The sequence below is a fragment of the Paralichthys olivaceus genome, chromosome 16, assembly GCF_024713975.1.
Source record: "Paralichthys olivaceus isolate ysfri-2021 chromosome 16, ASM2471397v2, whole genome shotgun sequence".
NCBI lineage: Eukaryota > Metazoa > Chordata > Actinopteri > Pleuronectiformes > Paralichthyidae > Paralichthys > Paralichthys olivaceus.
This window is the reverse complement of record NC_091108.1, coordinates 13,124,885-13,149,395: the sequence shown is the minus strand read 5'-3', so window position 1 is coordinate 13,149,395 and position 24,511 is coordinate 13,124,885. Positions and strand designations below refer to the sequence as shown.

The window sequence follows — 24,511 nt, the reverse complement described above, 5'->3', positions numbered from 1 at the left end:
TTATCTGAATTAAAGATTTAAGGAGAGAGGGAAACGTGGGACAGCTTGTACAGCACATTAGTTATTTTGAGTTGTATAAATAAAACATGTGCGGTCCATGATTTCTGTCGCAAAAGATACTATGATTTCTTGCAGTAGTGGTCTTGTTTTCTTTTTTAAACTATTTATACAAACATTTTTTCAGATTTTAATCAGATTGCACAATACAATGTGTATTGTCAGACAGCTGCCAGGGTTTTTGTTTGAATGTCTCTTGTCTCTTCCTCAGTGGTGTGTGCTCAGGGCCTGCAGGCGAAAGACAAAACAGGCTCCAGTGACCCGTATGTCACTGTTCAAGTTGGGAAGACCAAGAAGAGAACCAAGACTATCTATGGCAACCTCAACCCTGTCTGGGAAGAGAATTTCCACTTGTAAGTGCAGTATTTCCAAAGATGATGTGTAATTTTAGGTCCATTTAATTATGTTACCCAAGGTTATTTATACCTGTGTATATGGATCACAAAATATCCTACTGTACTTACAAATTAGCCTTTTCTTATATAGTCCACCATCGGGATTTGTGCTCTGCACAGATGTCTTCTCTTTGACAACATTCTCTGTCTCTGCCTCATCTAGTGAGTGCCATAACTCGTCCGACCGCATCAAGGTCCGCGTGTGGGACGAGGATGACGACATCAAGTCTCGTGTGAAACAGAGGTTCAAACGTGAGAGCGATGACTTCCTGGGTCAAACCATCATTGAAGTCCGCACTCTGAGCGGGGAGATGGATGTCTGGTACAACCTGGGTGAGTTTTGCAAGATAAGAGAAAAAGGCGATGGAGAGTTAGAGGTGGATTAGAGAAACTGTCAGTCACACAGAGATAACAAAAAAGAAACCCGTTGTTGAAGTGCTTGTCTCTAGATAAAAATACATTTCAGACAACTAAGCAATATGATTTTTTTTTTTATTCGACAGACAAGAGAACCGATAAGTCTGCTGTGTCAGGAGCCATCCGGATGCACATAAGTGTGGAAATCAAAGGGGAGGAGACGGTGGCTCCTTACCATGTCCAGTACACCTGTCTACATGAGGTCAGTCTGATTTGATCTGGATGAAATGTTCCAAGTATTTTCATGATTATTTACATTTTAAATAAAACATGAAATAAGCAAGAACAGCTCTCTATTTCTAGTTCAGAAGTTCTAGTTAATTTCACTCAGTTCCAGTTAGTCTCTTTTTGTCAAAATCTCTTTGTCTTTCTTTGTCCTTTGAGACTTTATTATGAATAATTGGCTGGGATTATTGAGCCTTTTTCACTAGTATATAGGGGGATATGGAAATCCATATGAGACTGTCCTGAAGGCCTATAGACTATTTCATAGTTTATTTATAATCCTGTTATCCTGCAGGATTGTGAGTGACAACCAGAAAATTGGTAGAGCACAGAGAAACAGTCTTGGTGGGCAGCTTTGTTCAAATGCCTGAACTGCAAAATCTGAATCAAACTGGATTTCAACACATTTTTAGTTTCAAAATTGTGTGTCATCACAAAAAAAGATGAAAAGATGTGTTTGAAATGTATTCTTTTGTAAATATGAAATTCTTTATAACACATTTAAGTTCTTCAATTGCTTCAACTTAATACCAATACAGCTGCAATTGGTACGGCTACACAAAAATAAACATATACTGCCCTTTCTCCATGTTCAGCATTTGTTCCAGTACACCACTGAGGAGCAGAACGGCGGTGTAGTAAAAATCCCTGATGCCAAAGGAGATGATGCCTGGAAGGTGTATTTTGAGGAGACGGCTCAGGAGATAGTGGACGAGTTCGCCATGAGATACGGAGTCGAATCCATCTACCAGGCCATGACGTCAGTGCCTCTAACATCACACAATGTTGAATTTTGAGAATAACAGTAATTGGAGGAGATTAAAACCGAAATTAGAGTTATCAGTTTTGTTCTACTTGCCACTAAAATGGCTATAGCGTTTTGATTTCAGATAGATTATGAAAAGATGCTGTGTATTTGTTCATTAATAGAGTGAAGTAGAGGAAGGAAATGTTCAAAGTATTCTTTTTTCCACTTCCACCCTGCAGCCACTTTGCCTGCCTATCGTCCAAGTACATGTGCCCAGGAGTGCCCGCTGTGATGAGCACCCTGCTGGCCAACATCAATGCTTACTACGCCCACACCACCCAGTCCTCCAACAACGTTTCTGCCTCGGACAGATTTGCTGCATCAAACTTTGGCGTGAGTGCCTGAGAAATACTTTGTATACATAATAATACATACTTATATTTTGTTCCTTCTCCTAGAAATGTGACAGAAAATGACTTCAATAACTTTAAAGTGGCCCTGCCTTCTTCCCCAAACATCCTATCAGCTGAGCCGTGTCAGATACCGCCTCAGATTTGTGTAGTCAAATGTGACAGTCTGTCTGAGTGGGTTGTCCTCTTTTTGTGTATTTTCCTGTTTAGAAGGAGAGGTTTGTCAAACTGCTGGATCAGCTGCACAACTCCCTGAGGATCGACCTGTCCATGTACCGGGTACTGACACTTTCTCTCTACTCAACAAAAACAAAAACATTTTATTTGTACTAAACTTACTTCTACAGTCTCTTGGTTGCTGTTTGCAAACCAACTCATGTTGGCCACATCTGTTTATGTTGTTTCTGTGTGTACATGAGTAGGAGACTTTCTATTCTCTGTTTTGAATCAGATGAAAATGTCATTGCTAACATTCACGTTCTTTGTCTTTCTATAGATTGTAACTCTGGTGAGCCTTTTATGCATTTTCTTTTCATTGCTGTGTGTGTGTTTGTTTTCAGAATAACTTCCCTGCCAGCAGTCCTGAAAGACTACAAGATCTCAAGTCTACTGTTGATCTCTTGACAAGCATCACATTCTTCAGGATGAAGGTAAGAATAATTTTTTCTTTTCTTTCTTTGCCTTTTCACACCAGCTCGCTACTTTAAGATAAGCATGGGAGACCATGTTTCCAGTTAGTTAAGTAAAGTCACCTCAGGCACAAGCTGAGAATCAACTCAACATTTCCCTATCCAAACTGAAGCTATTATCTGGAGACTCAGGGTGTTAATGTGTGTTGGTGCAATTTGTGCAGCACAGTGAGTTTTGGGTTATTTTCCCTTAGAGACAACCCCCTGCTAAGACTGTGTGTCTCTGACAGACACTTTTGTAGAATTTTCAATTCATCCAGATGTTGTGTAACATTTGCGTTCAGGTCCAGGAGCTGCAGAGTCCCCCGAGGGCGAGCCAGGTGGTGAAGGACTGCGTGAAAGCCTGTCTCAACTCCACCTATGAGTATATCTTCAACAACTGCCATGACCTCTACAATAGGGAATATCAGACAGATCCTGTAAGTCTGAGTGTGTGAAGCAAAAGTAGTAGCAGTATTCTTACTTATTAACACCTCTACTTTGCTTTCAGCTGTTTGAATACTGTGTGAATCCTTAAACCTCTTTCTGTGTCCAGTCAAAGGCAGTGCCTCCAGATGAGCAGGGTCCCAGCATCAAGAACCTCGACTTTTGGTCCAAACTCATCACTCTCATCGTCTCCATCATAGAAGAGGACAAAAACTCCTACACGCCTTGTCTTAATCAGTGAGTGTCGCCTCACAACGTCAGTCTACTTGTTCTGATGTGTCACGTAGAGGCAGTGATGTAGATTTTAGGCCAGATTAGGAGAACATAGGGCTTTAATAGCACACGACACCAAAGCACAAAATACAAAGCCCTAGAATATGAGTGGGGGGTGTCAGAGAATCAAGAGAAACACAAACAGGTCAAACAGTCAGAAAAACGTTCTTTGTTTGTTTTGAAGCCACAAGCTGTTTCCTGTCAGTTCGGAAAGACAGAACATGAAGTAAAAAGAACATAAAGATTTGTCTAAGAACATCAGACTGTAATAAACAAAGCATCGAAGTGTACAAATGAGAACAATATATTATATTGCTGTGTATGATTTTTATTTTGATGTACCCTCAGCCTGTACGTACAGTCATTTCTCTACAGCTTTCGTGGATGCGTGGGTGTTGTTTGGATTTCAATCCCATGCCTTTTTTTAAAACTGTAAATTCAATAGTATGATAATGAATTTGATAGAACTCAGTGGAGTTGTTTTGGGAGACAATGAGGACAATGTCTCAGTAGTTTAATAATAATGTACCATTCATGGATATAGAGCCTGATTCAAGTCTGAGTTCTGCCTCTTCTAGGTTTCCCCAGGAACTGAATGTGGGCAAGATTAGCGCTGAGGTCATGTGGAATATGTTTGCACAAGATATGAAATATGCCATGGAGGGTAAGTTTTATGTGTGTGTGTCTGTGTGTATCTGTGTGTTAGGATGTAGAGGTCACAGACCTGGCAGGAGCCATTAGTTTGTGTCATGAGTTTGTTTTCAAGTGTTGTTTCTTTTTTATGTGTAAACTACAGCACATTTAAAGAACGAGTGGAGAAGTGGAACCTTTCTCATCCTGTCTTTCACTTTGATATTCAGAGCACGAGAAGAACCGCCTGTGTAAAAGTGCAGATTATATGAACTTGCACTTCAAGGTGAAGTGGCTCTATAATGAGTACTGCAAGGAGCTGACCACTTTCCAGAAGCATGTCCCTGAATATCCAGCGTGAGTATCTTATCCATACAGCATGCACACTTTTCCTGCTACATTTGCAACAGTATTACAAAGACTAACGTTCTTTTTTTCATTCTGTAGCTGGTTTGAGCCATTTGTCATCATGTGGTTGGATGAAAATGAGGAGGTGTCCAGAGATTTTCTTCATGGAGCCCTGGAGAGGGACAAAAAAGACGGGGTAACGGCTTTTATCTTCACCTTTCACTTGTAAAATATGCTTCCTGCCATACTAACAGGTGCTTGCTGTTGCTTCAGCAGGAAAAGGCGTACATACATTTCCCAAAACGTCAAACTTCTGCTTTAATAACCAATTTAAGTGTTAAAATAGAAACCGGAAATCATGTGAGACAAAAGTTTGACTAAAATTAATCAATTCAATCCTGTTGAGGCAGCGATAAAACACAACATGAAAGCCTAACTGGGAACTACCTGCAGCACCCCCCCAAAAAAAATATATTCATGCATTTCTCATGCAGATTCTGGCAGTTCACATAATTTCTCCTGACTCAGCACATTCCAGGTTGAGAGGAGCAGGTTGAATGTCTCAAGGCAATCAATAATGACTCGATACCAAATGCAACTGGAAAAAGCTTCGCTGCAGAGGGGAGCAGATGCTACAGTACAAGTCGATGTGTACTCATACACACACACACACACACACACACACCATGTACCATCTCACAATTCGTCACGCTCACGCCTACATATCCATGCAGCAATGAGGTCGATACAAAGCAGCTGAAGATTCTCCTGGCTCATATTTCAGGGATCCTTTGGGTCCAATTAATGTCGCCCGAGGCAGCTTCTGTTTTCCTGTGTCAGCGAAAACGTGGTCTCTAGGCCCAGTCATACACCAGAACACTGTTCGCTTTTAGGCTAATGGCCGGCCTGTTAATGAGAGCCCTGCTCCTCATCATAACTCTCTGATCACCTCCATTGCTCTAACACAAAGGCTTTCAGAGGAATCTTCCCACCAATCTTTTGCTGCTAAAGAGGAACTAATTTCATTGTGTAACAACACTGTGAACTTTCCCCACGGAGTTGCCCTCAGTGGGAATTGAACCCCTGTTAATTTCAGTGTTAGTCAGCTCACATCAGCACCATGAAGCAGCCTCTCATACTTTTCCCCCTGGTCCCGTTCTTTCTTCTCGTTCTCCAGTTCCAGGTCACATCGGAGCACGCTTTGTTCTCCTGCTCGGTGGTGGACGTGTTCTCTCAGCTCAATCAAAGCTTTGAAATCATCCGCAAACTGGAGTGTCCTGACCCGCAGATTGTTGGCAACTACATGAAGAGATTCGCCAAGGTGACTTTTGCCTCCTAATGTTCACACAAACTTTTTTACCTCAGCTATCACTGCTTAAAAATATTTTATGTGTAATTTCTCGCTGCGTGATCCTCTGATAACATTCTTTTTATTTTTCTCTCATAGACCATAGGCAATGTCCTGTTGTCTTATGCTGACATCATAGCGAAAGACTTCCCAAATCATGTCAAGAAGGAGAAAGTGGTAGGCGTTTGAGATATTTCAAAGTAAAAGACCTTATGAAGTTATAAACAGAAATGGTTTGTAAACAAGTTAGCAGATACAAATTTGTGCCAGCACAAAAATAAAGAGCAGTGATTAATACTGAACAGTTTCATTTGAGCTGCTCCATCAAGGCTTTGTAAAGGTTTGGTGTACGTGGCCAGGCTGATTAATTTCAGCACAATAAAGCACTCTTCAGTGTGCCCAGGTTGCAGTGTTTCAGAGTGAATTAGGGCTGTGTAATTAGCTGAATGTGGTGTAGACTCGGGGAAAAGTGGGCCGCACTCCCAAAGAGACCAGGAGCCCTCGAAGGAGCAGTAATTACTGAAAACTCCTTCTTCTCCTGTCCTGCATCACCAAGTGTTTTCGCCTACGAAGCAATAAAAAAAGTTAGGAGGACTAACTTTGATTGATTACAGCAAAATGCAGTGTGTGTGTGTGTGTGTTTGTGTGTAATGATTTTTCTCTCTCTCTCTGCTCAGCCGTGTATCATCATCAATAACATCCAGCAGCTCAGGGTTCAGTTGGAGAAGATGTTTGAGGCCATGGGAGGCAAGGACGTAAGTTTCCACACACACTGTTATCGTTGGGATTTTGCTAATATGATATGACCCATGTATCAGTTCTGTCCATCTTCTTCCAGCTCAACTTGGAGGCCAGTGACTTCCTGAAGGAGCTGCAGAACAAACTCAACAGCGTCATGGATGACCTCAGCCGCATTTTTGCAGTCAGGTTCGTGTGCTGCCTGAGAACAAATACGATGTCTAACCAGCATCTCCAGCGGGTGATTTTCATGTTGTTATTTGTTGGTGGTGTTGCAGTTTCCAGCCCCAGATTGAGGACAACGTGAGGCAGATGGGTGATATCCTGGCTCAAGTCAAAGGTCAGACTGTACCAGCCAATGGCAGCGTGGTTCAGGAGGCCGACAACGTCCTACAGCCCATTATGGACTTCCTGGACAGCAAGTGAGAACCTCAGCACTTTTTAAGAAACAACAGATGTTTGTCAAATGTTTGGACAAATTCTTCATCTTAGAAACTCTTAAATCCAAAACATTTCAAGGCAAATTTCTGCTGATCCAAATATAACATCTAATCTTTAGTGAATTAAATACATTTTACAAAATATATTGTCCTCAGGCTAAGAAACAAAATAGAATTTTCTTTTTTACCAAAATTCAAGTATTATATCTTATTATGGAACTGGAATAAAAAATTTAAAAAAAAGTTTATGAAACTCAAATAGCACTAGAGCGTATAACTCCTCCAAGGCCCAACAGTCCCCTCATGACACCACATTTAAATTCACCAGACCCAGATTTTGTTTGGATCTGCACCAAATTTCATACAGTCCCCTAAAGAATCCGGATTTTATTCATCAAGATCAATGAATTATTCTCTGAGAAATCAACAAAAATGTGAAAGAAAAGTGAAAATAATATAATGGCACATATCTCATCCTTCCATGAAGATTCAGGGTAACCGGGTTAGTTGATTTCGGGTTATAAACAAAAAACAGATAAGGGGTGAAGACACAATCTCCTTGAGGGAGGTAAATAAATGCTTTAGTTGTGTCTTCACATCAGTAAGTGAGAGTCTGTTTCTGTGTTTCAGTCTGTCGCTGTTTGCTAAGATCTGTGAAAAGACCGTCCTGAAGAGAGTGCTGAAAGAGCTGTGGAAACTGGTGATGAACACAATGGAAAAAACAATTGTTCTTCCAACACTCACTGATCAGACGGTATGTAATGATAGTAATATTAAAAAAAGACATTCACTCCTTTTTATTTCCTTCTTTTCTTCTGAATTTCACTGCTTTTCATTGCTGCTTTCCATTGTGGTTGTACATGAACTCATCTATCCTGCCATTAATCCCATTCTCTCTACTCTCCTGCTTTTCTTAGGTTAATGTAAGTATGTGTGAGTGTGTGTGTGCTTATGTTAGTGTGTGTGTGTGTGTGTGTGTAGCGTCTGTGAGCATGACATGACACTATTTTTAACGTGAGCCGTACCACCACTAGCATTAGAACTTAATTTTAAGTGCACAGTGCACTGGAGACAACATAACTTTTTTCCACTTAGTTTTCACTCAAGTGTTGAGAAAACAAAATTTTGCATAGCATTTGTACTTTGACTCTTTTGCCGTTCACTCCTCAAACTCATTTCTTGTGTTTGCAGCTGCCTGTTCTCACTTGACCTCCTGAACTCACCTCTCACTTTACAAACCACCTGATCTCTTAAATGTCCCTCTTTACTGAACTCACGCGTCTGTCTGCCCGTCTTCTCCTCAGCAGGGAACCCAGATGATCTTCAATGCTGCTAAGGAGTTGGGACAGCTTTCTAAGCTCAAGGTGATGAAAATAAAAGGCAGCAACTGTGACAGAACAGCAAAAATATGAAGTTGACTGACTCCTGTGTTTGATCTGTCCTGCAGGAGCACATGGGGCGAGAGGAGGCCAAAGCATTGACTCCTAAACAGTGTGCAGTTATAGAGCTGGCACTCGACACCATTAAGGTATCGTGTGGTCTGTTACTCCAACATAACATCATCACCCTCTGCCAAGGCCCCAACAGTCCACTTATGAAACCAAATTTTAATTCTCTAGATCAGGATTTTGATTTGGATCTGCACCAGATTGTACACACTCATAAATATCAGTCCCATTTTTCTCATCAAGATCCATGAAATATTCCATGAGTAATCATTGCAATGTTAGAAAAAGTGGTGGCAAAATTCCTGAACCAAGATTTAACTTGTTCTTCTCTGACCCATACCACATCCTTCAACCAAATTTCGCAGTAATACATCCAGGAGTGTTTGTGTAATCCTGCTAAATAACAAACCAACAAATGCTGAAAACAAAAGCTCCTTGTGAAGTTATTAAGAAAAATGATACTAACATCAGTGTTAATATATTATTGTTAGCTTCAGTCTGTCTGTTTGTAGCACCAACAAACCTGTTTGTTTCATATTAGTGCATCATGGCTCCGAGGCTGACAAAGCAGCTGCACTCTACAAACCAGTTCTGTCAAACTGGAGGATCTTCTTTGTTGATTTCTCTGTGTGTGTCTCTCCTCATCTCCACTATAATAAGTGTGCATTTGTCATATTTGTTACGCAGCAATACTTTCATGCTGGTGGCGTGGGCCTGAAGAAAACATTCTTGGAGAAGAGTCCAGATCTGCAGTCTCTGCGCTACGCCTTGTCCCTGTACACACAGGCCACGGACAAACTCATCAGGAAGTTTGTCCTTTCGCAGAACGCTCAGGGTAAAATTTTAATCAGCAATAACAAACACACACACACACACACACACACACACACACACACACACACACACACACACACACACAGTCACAGAGCAAGTCCAAATAGTTTCACACAAGTGTGCTGTCAAAGAGCTCTCATGCTTATTCTCACTGTAACTACAGTTTATGGAATTAAATGGGATTAAAGGATTAAATAGAGTAACTTGCTTACAGAGTTGGGAGACATGTTTAATTCATTGCTTCACTGAGTTACAGCAAAAATACTGCATTGCATTTATATATACTGTATATCCAGTTATATACAGAAAATGGAAAATACTTATTTCGTCTTTTAATGCTGCTCTCTGTCTCTTCAGTCCACGGAGGGAAAGGGGTCAGGTACACAGCAAACGAAGACACACCGCCAGAAAAAGGTACGTGTCAGCAGTGTTGCAAAGTGTTGCGATGTCTGTGTGTCCCCCCAGGCTGCAGCTCAGACTTTGGTTTGTTCAAACTGTCACAGAGCAAAGATGGAGACAGAGACTGGGTGCGGTCTTAGCCCTCAGCACAGCCTGGACTCTCCCTCTGCTTCTTTTAAATCTTCCTGCTTTTTATCAATAAAAAATGAAGTGTCACGCATTGGACTATTTGAGGCAGCTAAACATTGTGATATATGTAGAATGTACACAGCAAGAGGAAACACAAGATGCATGAATGTAAACTCTGTAGAGACCACAGATCAAGTGGAGGCTGATCTGATGACACAGAGCTTCTTACTCCAGAAACTTGTATCACAGTTTGGATTCTCTCATCATCATCTCCCTCTTTTTTCTCCTCAAGTGTCAATAGTGTCAAGAATGAATTACCAGCTATTATTACATTACAGTTTGCCATTTGCTTAGAAAAAGAGCTGGCACACAAGCTGCTTTACCCAGCCAAACGCTGCTCCTCTGATTATCACAGAGAACGTGTGTGTGCGTGGTTTCTTCATGTTTAAATATAGTTCACAATCTGCTGATCCCAGTTCTTCATGTTGTATATCTCAGCTATACTTATTTGCAGACTGTAAAAAACCAAGGTTATGGCCAAAGACAAAGGGGCACAATGCAAACACACACACACACACACACACACACACACACACACACACACACACACACACACACGTGATCAGTCACTCACTGAGTTTGTCTTTGCAGCATCTGGAGTGGACTCAGTTGGCGAGGTGGTCATGGTCGTGGATATCTTACCCCAACCTAATGGAGAACACAAGATCAATGTCAAAGGTACAGAACAGACTTCATCAGGGTCCTGTGTTCTAAGACCTGTCAGCTATTTATCTCTATCTGTGTCCTACCTTCCCTTTGTGCCTGACTTGACGTGCCTTTGTTTTCCAGTGGTGGCTGCAAATGACCTGAAGTGGAGGGCGCAGGGCTTCAGGCCTTTTGTGGAAGTTTATATCATCGGCCCTCACCTTAGTGACAAGAAGAGGAAATTTGCCACCAAGTCCAAGAACAACAGCTGGTCTCCAAAGTTCAGCGAGAGCTTCCAGTAGTGAGTATCAACTCTACCCGCTTCACTTCTGTTGTCTTGGGTTTGGTTTGGTTTGGACCAGATGATCCAGATCTACCAGTTTTTATTTGTGTTGTTTCTGGGTTATCTGTCCGTCCCATTCTTGTGAACGCAATATCTCAAGAATACTTTGATGGAACGTCTTCAAATTTGGTGCAGGCATTCACTTGGACTCAAGTATGAACTAATTAGATTTTGTTGGTCAGATGTCAATGGGAAACAATCAACATTCACTCTTGGGTCAAATGACTCTCGGATTTAAGATGAGAGAGCGCCTCACAAAAATCAAACAAACTCCTTCTGACAATGGGAAAGAAGTCAATCTCATTTTTAGCAGATTTACCTGCATTTTGAAGAACCCACTTATATTTTTGGTGAAAAACATTTGGACTTGATTCGATTTCAAAGGCTACAGTTACCTCATACGAGTCTGGAAATAAAATGTGTGTCATCTGAAACTGCAGTGGTTTCACAGACATACGACCACAGGGCAGTGATTCTATTTTGTCTTGTTTCAGCTCCCTCGGCACTGAGGTGGGTCCAGAGAGCTACGAGCTACAAGTGTGCGTGAAGGACTACTGCTTCGCCAGAGAGGACCGCACCGTGGGAATGGCCTTGCTGCAGGTGAAGGAAATAGCCAACAAGAGCAGCGTCACCTGCTGGCTGCCGCTGGGAAGACGTGTCCACATGGACGAGACGGGCCTGACGGTGCTGCGCATCCTTTCTCAGCGCAACAACGACGACGTGGCAAAGGAGTTCGTGAAGCTCAAGTCGGACCAGCGCTCGGCTGAGGAGGGCCGCAGCTGAGGGAGGAAGAGGAGAGAGAGAGCGAGGACACACGTGTGCACCAAAACACCAGAGACCTGTTCGACAAAGTATTATGCACACATGTCGTAGTCACACCCACATAGACTGGCAACCATGTGCAATACACAAGCACACACATGAAAACGCTCTATTGTACATATATCTGCATACATTATGCAACATTTACATAGCAATGGTATCAATGTAAACACGTAGGAATAGGTTTTTAAAAAATCCAATTTAATTTTCAATATTTCAACAGCTCCACTCAAACCTCTCAGTTTAACATTAGCGTAACATTAGCATCACATTAGCACTTGTCACTCACTCTTTCCTACAACACATCACACCTTTTTTATACACTGTAAATTTCAATGTGATATAACACAACGCAGATCAACGACCATGTGAATAGTTTGAGAGAGACCACTTTGCACTTTGCTTCTGTGTCTTCAGGAGGTCGGTCCTTGCCCTGCTACGATCTGTCCGTCTGCTTGCCTGCCTGACTGTGTTGCCCCCCCCCCCCATTGTTTCATCTGCTTAGTCTTCTCACGGTGTGATGACGTGATGTGTGAGGTGGAGATCAGGCACAGATCTAAGATCACAAAACCCAAACAGAGGAAACACTGACCTTAGATCAGTGTCCGAGGGCAACATCTCTATCTACGTCTGTCCTGTAATGTAAAGTCCTGCATGTTGACTCCAGGACACTGTGATTCCCTCTGCTGTAACCATGGCAACCACTCCCCTCCCACATGAAAAAATGGACGCCTCCAATATTTGACCTGTGCGAGCATGGTGCATAAAACCCTGATACCCAAAGGTTTTTATAGATCAGACCTGACGAGACTTTATGATCCTGGAGAAAACACCACCAGTGGAACGATGACGAGCCTCACGTGTGATGTATCCATAAAAGCAAAGGTTTTGGCCACAATGTGCTTTTTTTTTTTAAAGAAAAAAAACTACTTGCTTTACATCACGACAAACGGAGCAATACCCCAGCGTCGAACACATCCACACCCCTGGAGTGCACGTGAACTCCAGGAAGGGCTACGGGATCAGTGGACTGGGAGGTCACTTCAAGCACCGAGGTCAGTGCTTCTGTTGGCAGACGTCCGCTCGGCCACAGACACACTGCACGCAGTCTTTCATGAGTGACACTGTGGAGGAACTTGAAAAAAAAAAAAAAAAGCCACATGAAGCCTAAAAGGACGCATCCCCCCTGTGGAACACTCTCCTCCCGGTCGCCTGCACACGCATCCAAACCCTCCTGTTCAAGGCAATAGTGTGTGTTTGTACGTTCACTGATGCTCGTGGTTTTTATGACTAACGAAACCCTGTGTGAACACTGCTGTGTCTTTTGTCAGTGTGTGTGCATGTGTGTGAAGGTGCGAGTGTGTGTGCGTGTGGGCTGACCGTCACACCTGCAAAATGGGCTCGGAGATTATGAGCAATATATTGTACCTACATACCCCAAATGTCTGCGCTGTCAGTTTAACTACAGGAGCATCAACGGCAATATCCAGATCCAAGGAATGGGAAACTTATGATTCTTTTTTTTCTTAAATATTTTCTTTATGGACTCATGAAAAGCTTTTTCTCACATATTTTGGATACGAGAGAAGGAAAGTGTCTGTTGCTATTTTTGCCTTCAGCAGGACCAAATTTGCACGAACGAGGGCTCATGTTTGTTTGTTTGTTTCTCAAAGAAAGAAGCCATCGGATTCACCGCCAAGCAGTTACGGTGTTCAAGTATTAGTCTCGTCATGTGCTTTCGATGAACCCCTTTATCTTTCACTCGCAAAAAAGTTTCACAGTCACTGTCTGGCTCTTCGTTCAGTCTGAGACTTCGTGGTGTCGGTGACTGAGTAAACCCTGCAGGATGTTTTTCTTTTCCTGTCAGACATCACTGCTGGCCTGTCACATGTTGTCTTTACTGAATACTGTTGAATGCTACCAAATACAAATCTTCTGAATGTTACTGATCCTCAGCAGAGCCGTCTTTCTTTGTACGATCAACAATTGCTGAATCTAAAACCACGACCTGCTCGGGAACGCCAACTCATGCCTTTTGATTTAGGCCTCCAAATTTCACTGAAATCTATGAATCATGTTTCAGTCATGCTTGTTTTTGTGTGTGTTTTTTAAGGGGAGGGGTGAACTAGCGTTTTAAAAGGAACCTTCCTCCCCCTCTTGTGACACACAGTGCAGTTACATTTTTCTTCATGTGTTTCTTCATTTTTCTTTTACTAAGTAATCCCAGGGCTCAAGATGAAACTTGACAAAAAAGCAACAAAAAAACTAAAATAATGGTCCAGTTCGAGGCTCGGTCGGTTGCCTGCTTCATGTATTTACGCATACAGACACACACACACACACACACACACACACACACACACACACACACACACACACACACACACACTTCTCTGCTCAAGCACAAAAGGGCACATGTAAGACGACACACATGCATGCATGCACGCCGACACAACTCTGTTGAGACCAAACGATGCCCACTCTGTGAATAGAACCAACTTACAATTGCATGATGGGAAACTTTATTGTGCCAGCACGTGTCTCTATGATGTTTCTTGACTTGTTTTAAATTTCTCCTTGTTTTAAATTTCCTAACTATGTAATAACGATGACTCATCAATGTTGTTTCGTTTTTCTTTTTTCTGTGTTTTTCAAAAAGGCTTGTGAATACGTCTCCTGTAACCAATATGAATGTGAACACAGAACTCGCATGAGAGAATTATTTTCTACTGAGGATGTTTCTAATTTGTTTCTTATCATTAACGATCGTTCTTTAATGAGGATGAAGTGGACCTGGAATGCAGCCTGATTGTGATCTGCTTCCTATTAAAAGGACATTTATGTTACAATCTAAACGACTGCTTTGATTATTGTTTGTGTCAATGAATGTGTATTTGTTCTGTTAATACCAAATTAAAGCATCTGAGCCTTTAAAGTAAAGACGTTTTAATCCACCTATTGAAAGGCTCTGAATCAGAGCAGTGTTTGAGCAGACGCTGTGTTCTCTCACATGGAGACAGCTGGGTGTTATGTTGACACAAACCTGCAGCTGGAACAACTGGCTTCCACTGCAGAGAGCGCTCAGTCTGTTCTGTGTGACCTCTGACCTCCCTGTGGGAGGGGGGGACCATCACGCATCACCATTTCACACAACTCGAACCACATGTTGGAGACACTCACACCACAGAGGAGAGAAGACGCTGGAAAACGGTGGCGGTGGGAATTAAGAACATTTTGTGTTCAAAGTTAAATATAAATAATGTGTTCATGTTCTTCAGTCTGTTTTTTGTATTGAAACATTAGAAACGGAATTTAGTAATGCATGTGCTGTGAACCAGAACAGGACTGATTCTTAGTTTGATTCAGGGCTGTTAACTAACATTTGCATTATCAATGAATCTTCCAGGTCTTTTCTGTATGATTTAAACAGGAGGTCCACAGAAAGTCATAAATGACAAAGAAATACCAATTTCAATCCCTCACCAGTTAGACACAACAGCAAACTTCTAAAATATGTCAACCTTTACATATTTGGCACTTGTGCTTGAAATGACTGAAATATCATCACAATTGTTGCCAATTCATTTGCTGTGGATACATCTCAGCAATCTTATTTGTTTATAAAATATTGTGAGTGAAAAAGGCCCTAAACCATTTGTCAGTTAGCAGGATTATGTGGAGGTGTGGCATGACCCTATAGGAAGATTACTTCATCATTATGATCCATTTTTCATGATGAATTAAGACAAATAGATTTTCAATTCATTTTGCCATTGATGCATCATTTCTGCATTGCTCTGAAAAAAACTGGATTTCTATTCAAACGTTAGATCCAGGCTCGTGTATCATTCAATATTTGTAAAGAGACAAATGTGAGCTGCAGAGTTCACACCCACATTAGTCATGGACTGATCTGCGGCCCTGATGCAGGTATCTCTACTGCCACCATGTGGTGAAGAGTGCAGCTGCTCCACTCTGCCGCACACAGCAGAACAAGAAGAAAAAAAAACACAAGTCACAAGTTTCTTATTTTACAGTAAAAAAATGAAACCAAAAACGAGACTTTATTAAAGAAGCATAAAAAATAAAACTCTTGATACATTTCTCATAACCGTCAAGTCAGCTCAAATTATATGATTATACAATTTTCCCGGGTCACGGTTAAAAGGTCCATAAACTTTCAAATAAAATATATTTCAATTTTAAAATTTCTTCAATAGTTTTCTCATTTTGTTATAAATTGCCTATATGTAGTACACAGGAAATAAGGAAAATAAAAAATGGAAAATAAAAATAAATTTGAAGTAATAAAAAGGGTCACATTATTGTCTGGGATATTTAGGTAAGCAAATAAATTGTAAAAAATAAAATGTATAAAAAGTTTTTTTTTCTTTTAAATCTTAAAAATTATTAGCTAATGCCAGGTGGCTTGAAGACATGCAGATGGTTAACTTACAAATAATGATACATGTTCTTTAGAAACTACACTTATCTTCAATTAAGTCATTTTGCTTTTGAAAACGAGATCCCAATGATTGTATTCAGGGTATATACACACACACATATGCACACACGCACAGGTCAGGACTGAAACCTAGTTAGCCAACGTTTTACATTTTGGTTCTGCATACAAAGAGACTTAAAGCAAAAATAGGAGAGCGGAGGCTTGAGGGGAGTGTGTCACCCCTTACTGGCATAGCTCTCTTTGCATCCCCCCTCTAATCACAAAAAAGGTCAGAGGTCACTGGCTAGCATGCCTCAGGAAACCCTGTTTTCAAACCTTTAGGAAGGAAATGGGGGAGGGGGAATGTTTGGCTAAAAAAGTAAAAATCAGCAGTCAATCTGAAAATAAAAATGGTACCTTTTTTCATTTAAACAATTAATCTACTGTACATTAAAACCATAACATTCTCTCATTGGCCAGAAACTTCCCAGTGCAGCACCAGGAATCACAATAAACCCATCTGGCAATAAAACCCCAAAAAAATAACACAACACATTTTTATTTCTTTAACACGGCGACTTGGACAGTTTGGAGACGGGCTTTAAGATCTGTTCTGAGCGTGCACGAGTAAGAGGCTCGGCGCTCGATATTGGAGCCCGACGAGGAGATGGGTTACTGGTTTTGTCGGGTCTATGGTGTGAAGCTGCGGGAGATTCTTCAGAGAACTTAAACGGCTCTCCCACTACCAACTGCGGTTCATTTGTTTGTCAGAGGCTTTCAGTAGGGAGTTGCACCAAAGCACCATGGGATAACCTTCAGGCAGACGACCGGTTCAACGCAGATTTTTTCCTACATGTGTGAAATCTACACGAATCATCTGCTGCGCTCGACGAGGACAGCTGCTTATTAGATTCCTACTGCCCCCGTCACCCAAGCAGCACACAGACAGTCAAGACAGCAAATAAGTTGAAGGTCATGCTGGCTGGAGCACCAGAGCACAGCAGCTACCGCCCCCTTTCACCAATTATGACTCAAGTAGAGATTACCCTTTTTCCCTTGATAATAAAAACCCCGCCCTGATCTGCAACCATGTCCGGGGAGCACGACACATTGTGACTGCGTTGCCCTGCACTCTATCGACAGCATCTGAATGTGATGACTGTGTAGGGACGATAAAAGAAAAAATCAGCAGATTAATAAAAAGCAAAACATTCTGCAGCTGCTGGGATTTGAACACAAAGTGTCTGGAAGCCCTGGATGACCTAGCTACTAGCTGCCATAAAGGATACGTTGATTCTTTTCCTACTGTGTGAAACATGTGATTGTGTGTGTGTGTGCAGTCAGAGGAAGCCCTTAAGAATTAGGTGCGTGTCGTTTGAATTAAGTCGTCATGGCTTGTCTCATTCTATGAGCTGATTCCATGAAATGTTTGAAAGGGCCACAAAAACGTACCGTCGCCCCAAATTGTCCATACAGTATTAACACTATAGGAGGCAGTTACTGCAAACTCTTTAAAAACACAAAGACAAAAACAGGACACAACCGCCTCATCGGGAATTACCCAGTAATGCTATGAAACACAGGACAAGTCGCAAACAGCTAACCATATAGTGCACTACATTTGGCCAGGAGTACAGCGCTATATGGGAATGACAGTGTGTCATCTGAGAGTGCCATACAGCTTTGCTGTGAGAGTGGGGTGGAAGACCAAAACTTAACAAAAACAGTAAGAGCTGTTTCTTTTTTGGCTTTTTAGTTTTTTAAGTTTTTTTTTTCATTTTACTTTTTTTTTTTTTTTACAGGGGCTGAGGATTACAGTGCATGAAAAAAAAATGCTTCAAATCAAGCCCCTTGTTATTGTTTCATGTGGGAGGAGCGGACGTCTCTCCTTAACCTGGACAAAAACATTCACGTGTGACATCAGAAAAGCCCTATCTGATCCTAGAGTTCAAAACATGTCTGTAAGCCACACACTCGACAGTCAAGAGTCAAACACAAGTAGAAAACACGAAATGAGTCGATCTGAGTGTAACAGACAGGAAGTGAGAGGAAAGTGTCCCAGTGTGGATGGATCAGAGCGTCGGGTGAGAGTGAAGTAAAGGAGGGGCAGCGGGACAGAGACCAGAACCTTCTCCTGGTGGAGGATGCGTAACAATGCAGAGGTGAAGAACAGCATGAGCGGGCGTTACTCTCACACGCGCGCGCAAGAGAGATGTAAAGTGATTGTCAGGCAGCTCATACGTACAGACCTCAGACACATGCCTTCATCATCACTCATGGTATGTTTGACTTATTCAAGAGGATAAAATCATGTGAATCGATGCAGCTGCCACATTATAAATGTGGGGCGGACTCATCCAAATTCATCCAACACATTATTGAGTTTTATCAAGAATAACAAGACGTCTATTTATAGCATTCATTTGGCATCACTGATGGCTAATTTTTCTTCTGTGGCAACGAAAAACAAGGAATTCATCCTCAAGAGGTCCCTCGGGCGTATTGTTCTGCTAGGTGCCTGACTACATGCCGACCAAGCTTAAGGGGATAACAGCAACCCCGCCGCTTCATGTCGAAATCGAGGGGTGGGGGGGTGGGGGGGTTGTTGGAACCGTTTGCGTCCTGTCAAGAACATTAAAATAAGGAGTAGAAAAGTGCAGGCCTCAGTGACAACTTCATCGAAAAATATCTGTTAAGTACAAAAGTGTCAAAAGGAAAGGCTGTGAGAGAGAAAGCAGGCAGAGATCTGAAGAAGCCAGAATGAAGAAATGTGGAGACGGACCGGCGGCCAGTGGTGCACGCTGCTCCGGCTCAAAATGAAGGCCTGAAGAGAGATAAGACACTAGTTTCCTTCCATCAAGTTCACCGCCCAGAGACTGTCTGAGCCCCGATGTCTGCAGACCAGCTTCTAGTAACTTCACTCTTAAAATAAGTCAGTCATTATTATTATTATTGTTATTATTCATCTTGACAGTTATCAGTAATAAATCAACATCCGTATAGTATCATCATCTCTATTAATGTATTTATTATGGTCCGTCATGTGTGTGAAGGTTTTTAGTGTGGATCCTTCCATCGCCTCTGCCACAGCAGGTGCCCCACTCAAGTCCTCTTCCTGTGCCCCACTCAAGTCCTCTTCCTGCCCCCCACCCTCAAATTACACCTCCCATCCCCAACCCCCACCCCGCCTGGGCCATTAGGAGAAGATGCGGATGCACTGTGTAGTGGGGGTGTGGCAGACAGGGCACTCCGGCTCAGTTGACTGGCAAATTTGCCCGGCACACTCCATGCAGAACAGGTTGTGGCCGCAGGGCACCAGGGCTGCCGTCACCTCGCTCTCAAAACACACAAAGCAGTCCCTGTTGACCCCGGGGCCGACGCCAACCAGGCCCGCCACCCCAGAGCCGCCTTTCAGTCGACTCAGGATCCCAGAGCTGAGGCCCACGCCGCTACTGCCTCCCTCGGAGTCAGTCGGAGAGCCGCCGGGCAGGGAGGAGGCCGAGCAAGAGGAGTAACCGGTTGACGAGCCCCCGGAGCTGGAGCTGGATGCTCCGGAGAAGGAGCCGCCTCCTGCGCTGCCTGACTGGAGCCAGGAGAGAGTGCTGAGGGGGTCACTTTGTGCACGACGGGCCAGCGGGTGATCCAGGGGGCCCACACCTGTGTCCTGAGGCAGAGTTGGAGACAACCGTGGAGTGATGGCGCCGCCACTGAGGCCACTGCTGTTGCGACGTAGAGGCTGCTGCTGGGAGGAGCCACCTGTCTTATTGCCTGTTCCACCATTAACAAAAGGCGCCCAGATGTTGGAAGCACTGAACTCAAAGCCCAGTTCATCTGAGGAGGGCAGCCCCGGGGTGGAGTCACCCCCGAATGTGAATCCTCCTCCAGCGCTGCTGGAGCCTGTGCTAAAAGGACTAGTTGGACTGCCTCCCTCGTTGGCTTTCCTGCTGGTGCTGAAGCTTTCCGAGTTCATACCGCCATTGTGCGCTTGGTAGGCGGCAGAGGAGGACACCTTTCGGCTGTTGGAGTGGTGCATGGACATGGGAACAGCGGCAGGAGGGGAGGGTGGAGGGGGAGGAGGGGCAGAATGGTGATTGGTAGCCCTGGACCACAGAGACGCCGCCAGCCCTCCGCTCAGGGAGCCCAGGCCTTCCAGGCTGACATCAGTGCCGTTGGAGTGGAAGTCGTTGTCTCCCTGCAGGTCGACAAAGGTTCCAGTTCGCAGGGTGATGTGGGTCTCGATCTCCTCTCTCGCTCGGTCCACATTTTCCGGCATCCCGGTCACCTCGAACACGGGGTCTTTCTCTCGACTGGGTGTCACGATGTAGGTGTGAGTCTGCTGCTGGATGCGCTTGATAGTTGCTCCCTTTGGTCCAACAACTAAACCAACAACTCTGTAGGGCACCCTCACCTGGATCAATGATACACAGAGAATGACTTTAATGACTGAAAAACAAAAACTTTACTTTGTAGAGATGATAATAAAACAAACATCCAATAATTCCTTTGTTAGCTGGCAGGAGGAAGATAAAAAAAAAAAAAACGGGTGATAACTAAGTCACAGGGGTTTCTGTACCTGTATGGTGGTCTGTCCAGGAAGATGTGGTGGTCCAGGAAGAGAGCTTCCCCCTCCGGGTGCGCCAGTTTTGCAGCGGGACGCCCGGATCATAGAGAAATGCTCGGCCGCAGAGACAATTTCACGTTTGGCCATCTCCACGTCCTCTCTACGTCCTGTCACGATGAAGACGGGCTCCTCGCCCCTCACTGGAGTCTTTATGTAGGTGTTTGTTTTGGCACGCAAGGCCTTGATCTTACAACCTGGAAGATGGCGAGGGAAGAAGCACAAAGATATTAGTTTTATGAGTTAAACAAAAACACTCAAGAAGCCACGTGTGTGATTATGTTATACAAACAAACAAGCTATTAAAGGGATTTATTAACACTCAGCTAACCATTCATCAAATAATAATACAAGAGCAACAAATCTTACTGAGGTTGTACGGTTCAGTATTTGAGGTTTGATCTCATATTGTGATTAGTTTCGGATGGAGTAGTTTGTGATGCTATTGTTTCTTTTCAGTCTCCGCTCACTAAAACAAACTGGGCATTAAAACGACTTCTCAGTTTTCAGAAGCAGAGTTCAACAGTACAATAAACCACAGCCATTAAAATGACAATTAAGTTGAAGGAAAACCTCAATAAAAACAGCTGAGAAAAAAACGAATGTTTATCGTTTTAACCTGACTACACCTATAAACAAGTGTGGTTCTGTTGTACAAACATATCAAGCAGCCAAATAAAAACAGCGTTGATAAATTTCTCTAAATGAGGACAAATAGTGATTCAGTGCACTTCAATCCATTGTGTTAAAATAATATTTTGGAAAAACAAATACGTGGGGGTGGAACTCCTGCAAATGTCATTTTTAATATGAGAAATAATCATATTCCAATGCATTCATTGATAGATCACACTGCAACACTCGAAAGGTCTTTACGCACTTCCTGTTGTCATGTAGCAAATATATAAAATCTATGCAAATCAATTCATATGCATATTACATAAATATATTTTATGTCCTTTACATTTTGTCATTATATTTGAAAAACTGCTGCTGTAACAGAGGATTCCCTTATACATCTGTAACCAGAGCAGGTAAAAGCAGCAGGCTCCTATATATATAAATATATATATATTGCTCAATGGCTGCTGCACTGCTTGTGTCAACTCATGTCGCCTCCTCCAGCAGCGCCTCCTCTCGTGTGCTCCTGTTTCTTTAAATATGGACGCTCGGTTCCCGGCGACCAATCGGGCGCACGGAGCGTGATGTCATTGTGGGAAGCAGAAAGCATGGCTTTTTCAAACAAAGAGAACAATGCCATAACGCTGCCGCGGCCGCCACAGGTGAAACCACAAGCCCACCGCACTGGCCGTGGTTAAAGAGTGCTGCACATGTCGATGAGAGACAATAGAGATGCATGGAGTGTGTGAAATAAAGGCTGCGTCTCGGAGGCGAGCAGCAGCAGCAGACTGGGTGCAGGGCGTAACACCGCCCAGTCCCGTGTTTGTGTTTCAACCTAAATCTGCTCAGCGCACACAACAAAGATCTGACACAAACACACGTAACAGAGTTGTGAATATGAGCTCAGTGCGCAAATCTGCGTCTTCTGGTGTGTTGAGTGGTAAACTAGCAGGTCTCGGTGTGTTTCCTTTGTTTGGTGCAGGCAGCTAGACATGTCCAGACTCCCGACAATCTGCCGCTTTGTCTGACCCTCTCCCACCCCTCCCCCCTCCCTCCTACTCCCCAACCACACTCTCACCCACTCTCTTGTGAAGACATTGTCTGAATATCGCTCCAAACCACATGTAAATACAGGACGAACGGCTTTTTAACGGAGTGATCGCGTTATGATGGCGTTACAGAGCCATGCGGTTAGTGCAGGGAGACCAGGGCACCGAGATGAGGCAAATTCAACTTCACAGACCCCCCCTCCTCCAAAACAAGGAGCCACCCAAACAAAGAACCACCAGGCTGCATGCTGCACATACACAACGTATCACCATCACAACAACAACACAAAGACACACTCATCTTACCTTGTCTTCCTACTATTTCAGCCACATGCTCGGAGCTGGGCACAGGCACACATTCGGTCATGTTGACACTTCTTTTCCTGCTGCAGAGGACAGAGCTTTGTTCCCCGTGCAGCATGGGGTGCGAGCCGGTCATGTGGTACCCGCCCGAGCCGTAGTACTCCGGGGATGGGGAGCAAGACGAGGGCGAGTCCCGCGACCCGCCGGGATGCTCCAGCATCTGTAGGTCCATGTACCCCCCTCCACCGACGCCGTTGCAGCCCTCGGAAGCGGGAACCGGGGTCCCATCCAGAGAGTCGGTCAGCCCAACACCTCCGCCCCCACAGTCCACTTTCTCCAGGGCCATGAGTGACAGCTGGTCCAGGGCGAAGCGGAGCGCCTCTTGGTGGTCCTCCTCCCGGGACTCCTGGTCCGTCTCTCGGGGCAGACCGACCCCATTGTGCTGGCTGCTGATGACCACGTCGTGGTCCATAATCTCGGGGTGGAATAAAGGGCTAGGCATAGTCTCTCCGTGGATCTCACATCAGATCACGGATGCCTATTTGTTGGGAGTGATCTCTTCTCCTGAAATAAAATAATAATGAATAAGTTAAGAGTTGTGTTTCTTGTTAATAACAGGGATGCGGTGAGCAGCGTGCAGCCGCGGATCATTCATAAACACCAGCAGACTGTAGTAGTGTTGATTTGGGCGCCTCGCTTTGTCTGTTGTTGCTTCTTGTCTGACAACTGAGATCATCCGGGCTGCTTGTGTTTCCAGAATAAAGCTAAACCCGCTTTAACACAAGCCAAACTAACTACTTCCAGACACCGACATGAAACCCCTCAGTGTCTGTAACTCCAGCTGCGGCTGTGTGAGCCGCTGCTTTTAACAACACGTAAATAAAACGAGGAGACGAGCTGTTGTTAGCTTCAGCAGCCGAAGCTAACAGGCTAACTACACAGTCGGCACTCAGTCACGTTGTCGACCCCTTTGTTTGGGAGCACCGCAGCTAGCTGCTAGCTCCGCGCTGTCAGTCCAACTTGGGCTCTTTCTCAAAGGCAGCCGTGCTCAATTTTCTAAATTAAACAAGTGCTAAAACCACAAGAACTTACTTCCTCTTGTCTTTGTCGACGGGCTCCTGTCTTCGGCTGCAGTCCAGCTCTCGGGTGGGGAAGATGAGAAGCAGCCAGGAGAAGGAGCAGGAGGAGGAGGAGACCGGAGCTGAGCGGCGCTAGGAGCTAGCGGGCTAGCTAACTAGCTAAACGGGGGGCGTAGGAGAAAAACGTTTAAAAACGCAAAGAGGGAAGCGTTGTGTTGTTTTCTGTCTGGAGAGTGAAGCCTCCCTGCGAGCACAGTCACTGGCTCCTCATGCTGCTCACCGTCAGGAACACAGCAGCTGGAGGGTAGCAGTTACCTTTTAGTTAAAAAATAAAGCAGTGGTTCTCGGCTCCGCGCTGCTGCTGCTGCCGCCGCTGCTGTTGCTGCTGCTGCTGCCTGACCCCGGTCGCTCCGCCGCCTTTGTCTCGCCAGGCGCACGCCGCTCCGTCTCCCGCACACGGCACTGACGTCACCCGCGACACAACAATGGGTTCAAAGGCCAAATGCAGCAGGAGGAGAGCATCATCCACGCAAAGCCACTGTCACAGCCATTGTGTCTGCGGGACGCTGGTGT

The 24,511-nt window shown here is 44.0% G+C and overlaps 2 protein-coding genes across 2 annotated transcripts in view; one reads left to right on the top strand and one right to left on the bottom strand.

The window, feature by feature from the left end:
• The window catches only part of LOC109645980 (protein unc-13 homolog A-like), a 29,202-nt gene extending 16,225 nt beyond the window's left edge, over positions 1-12,977 (top strand). Inside the window, exons 18-42 of the mRNA XM_069511616.1 lie at positions 269-410; positions 616-785; positions 956-1,071; positions 1,691-1,854; positions 2,082-2,235; positions 2,463-2,531; positions 2,813-2,902; positions 3,226-3,360; positions 3,477-3,604; positions 4,219-4,304; positions 4,501-4,627; positions 4,718-4,814; positions 5,796-5,939; positions 6,066-6,143; positions 6,644-6,721; positions 6,805-6,893; positions 6,983-7,126; positions 7,775-7,898; positions 8,452-8,508; positions 8,592-8,672; positions 9,280-9,427; positions 9,784-9,840; positions 10,606-10,692; positions 10,804-10,960; positions 11,497-12,977. Coding sequence (XP_069367717.1) covers positions 269-410; positions 616-785; positions 956-1,071; positions 1,691-1,854; positions 2,082-2,235; positions 2,463-2,531; positions 2,813-2,902; positions 3,226-3,360; positions 3,477-3,604; positions 4,219-4,304; positions 4,501-4,627; positions 4,718-4,814; positions 5,796-5,939; positions 6,066-6,143; positions 6,644-6,721; positions 6,805-6,893; positions 6,983-7,126; positions 7,775-7,898; positions 8,452-8,508; positions 8,592-8,672; positions 9,280-9,427; positions 9,784-9,840; positions 10,606-10,692; positions 10,804-10,960; positions 11,497-11,785 — 3,011 coding nt within the window. The 3' untranslated portion in view covers positions 11,786-12,977. The remainder of the gene's footprint in view (positions 1-268; positions 411-615; positions 786-955; positions 1,072-1,690; positions 1,855-2,081; positions 2,236-2,462; positions 2,532-2,812; positions 2,903-3,225; positions 3,361-3,476; positions 3,605-4,218; positions 4,305-4,500; positions 4,628-4,717; positions 4,815-5,795; positions 5,940-6,065; positions 6,144-6,643; positions 6,722-6,804; positions 6,894-6,982; positions 7,127-7,774; positions 7,899-8,451; positions 8,509-8,591; positions 8,673-9,279; positions 9,428-9,783; positions 9,841-10,605; positions 10,693-10,803; positions 10,961-11,496) is intronic.
• Positions 12,978-18,359: 5,382 nt separating this feature from the next.
• Positions 18,360-24,338, bottom strand: LOC109645969 (RNA-binding protein MEX3B). The gene is made up of 4 exons (XM_020111657.2): positions 23,952-24,338; positions 22,863-23,423; positions 20,842-21,083; positions 18,360-20,676 (listed from the first exon to the last, which is right to left on the bottom strand). Exons 2-4 carry the CDS (start codon positions 23,359-23,361, stop codon positions 19,465-19,467), a joined length of 1,953 nt encoding a protein of 650 aa, XP_019967216.2. The 5' UTR covers positions 23,362-23,423; positions 23,952-24,338; the 3' UTR covers positions 18,360-19,464.
• Positions 24,339-24,511: the final 173 nt, after the last annotated feature.

Coding starts and splice junctions, on each gene's coding strand:
- LOC109645969 (XM_020111657.2), bottom strand. CDS start 23,361: ATGCCTAGCCCTTTATTCCACCCCGAGATTATGGACCACGACGTGGTC. Junction 21,084..22,862: donor TGAAATAGTAGGAAGACAAG/GTAAGATGAGTG, acceptor GCCATCTTCCAG/GTTGTAAGATCAAGGCCTTG. Junction 20,677..20,841: donor CTGGACAGACCACCATACAG/GTACAGAAACCC, acceptor TCATTGATCCAG/GTGAGGGTGCCCTACAGAGT.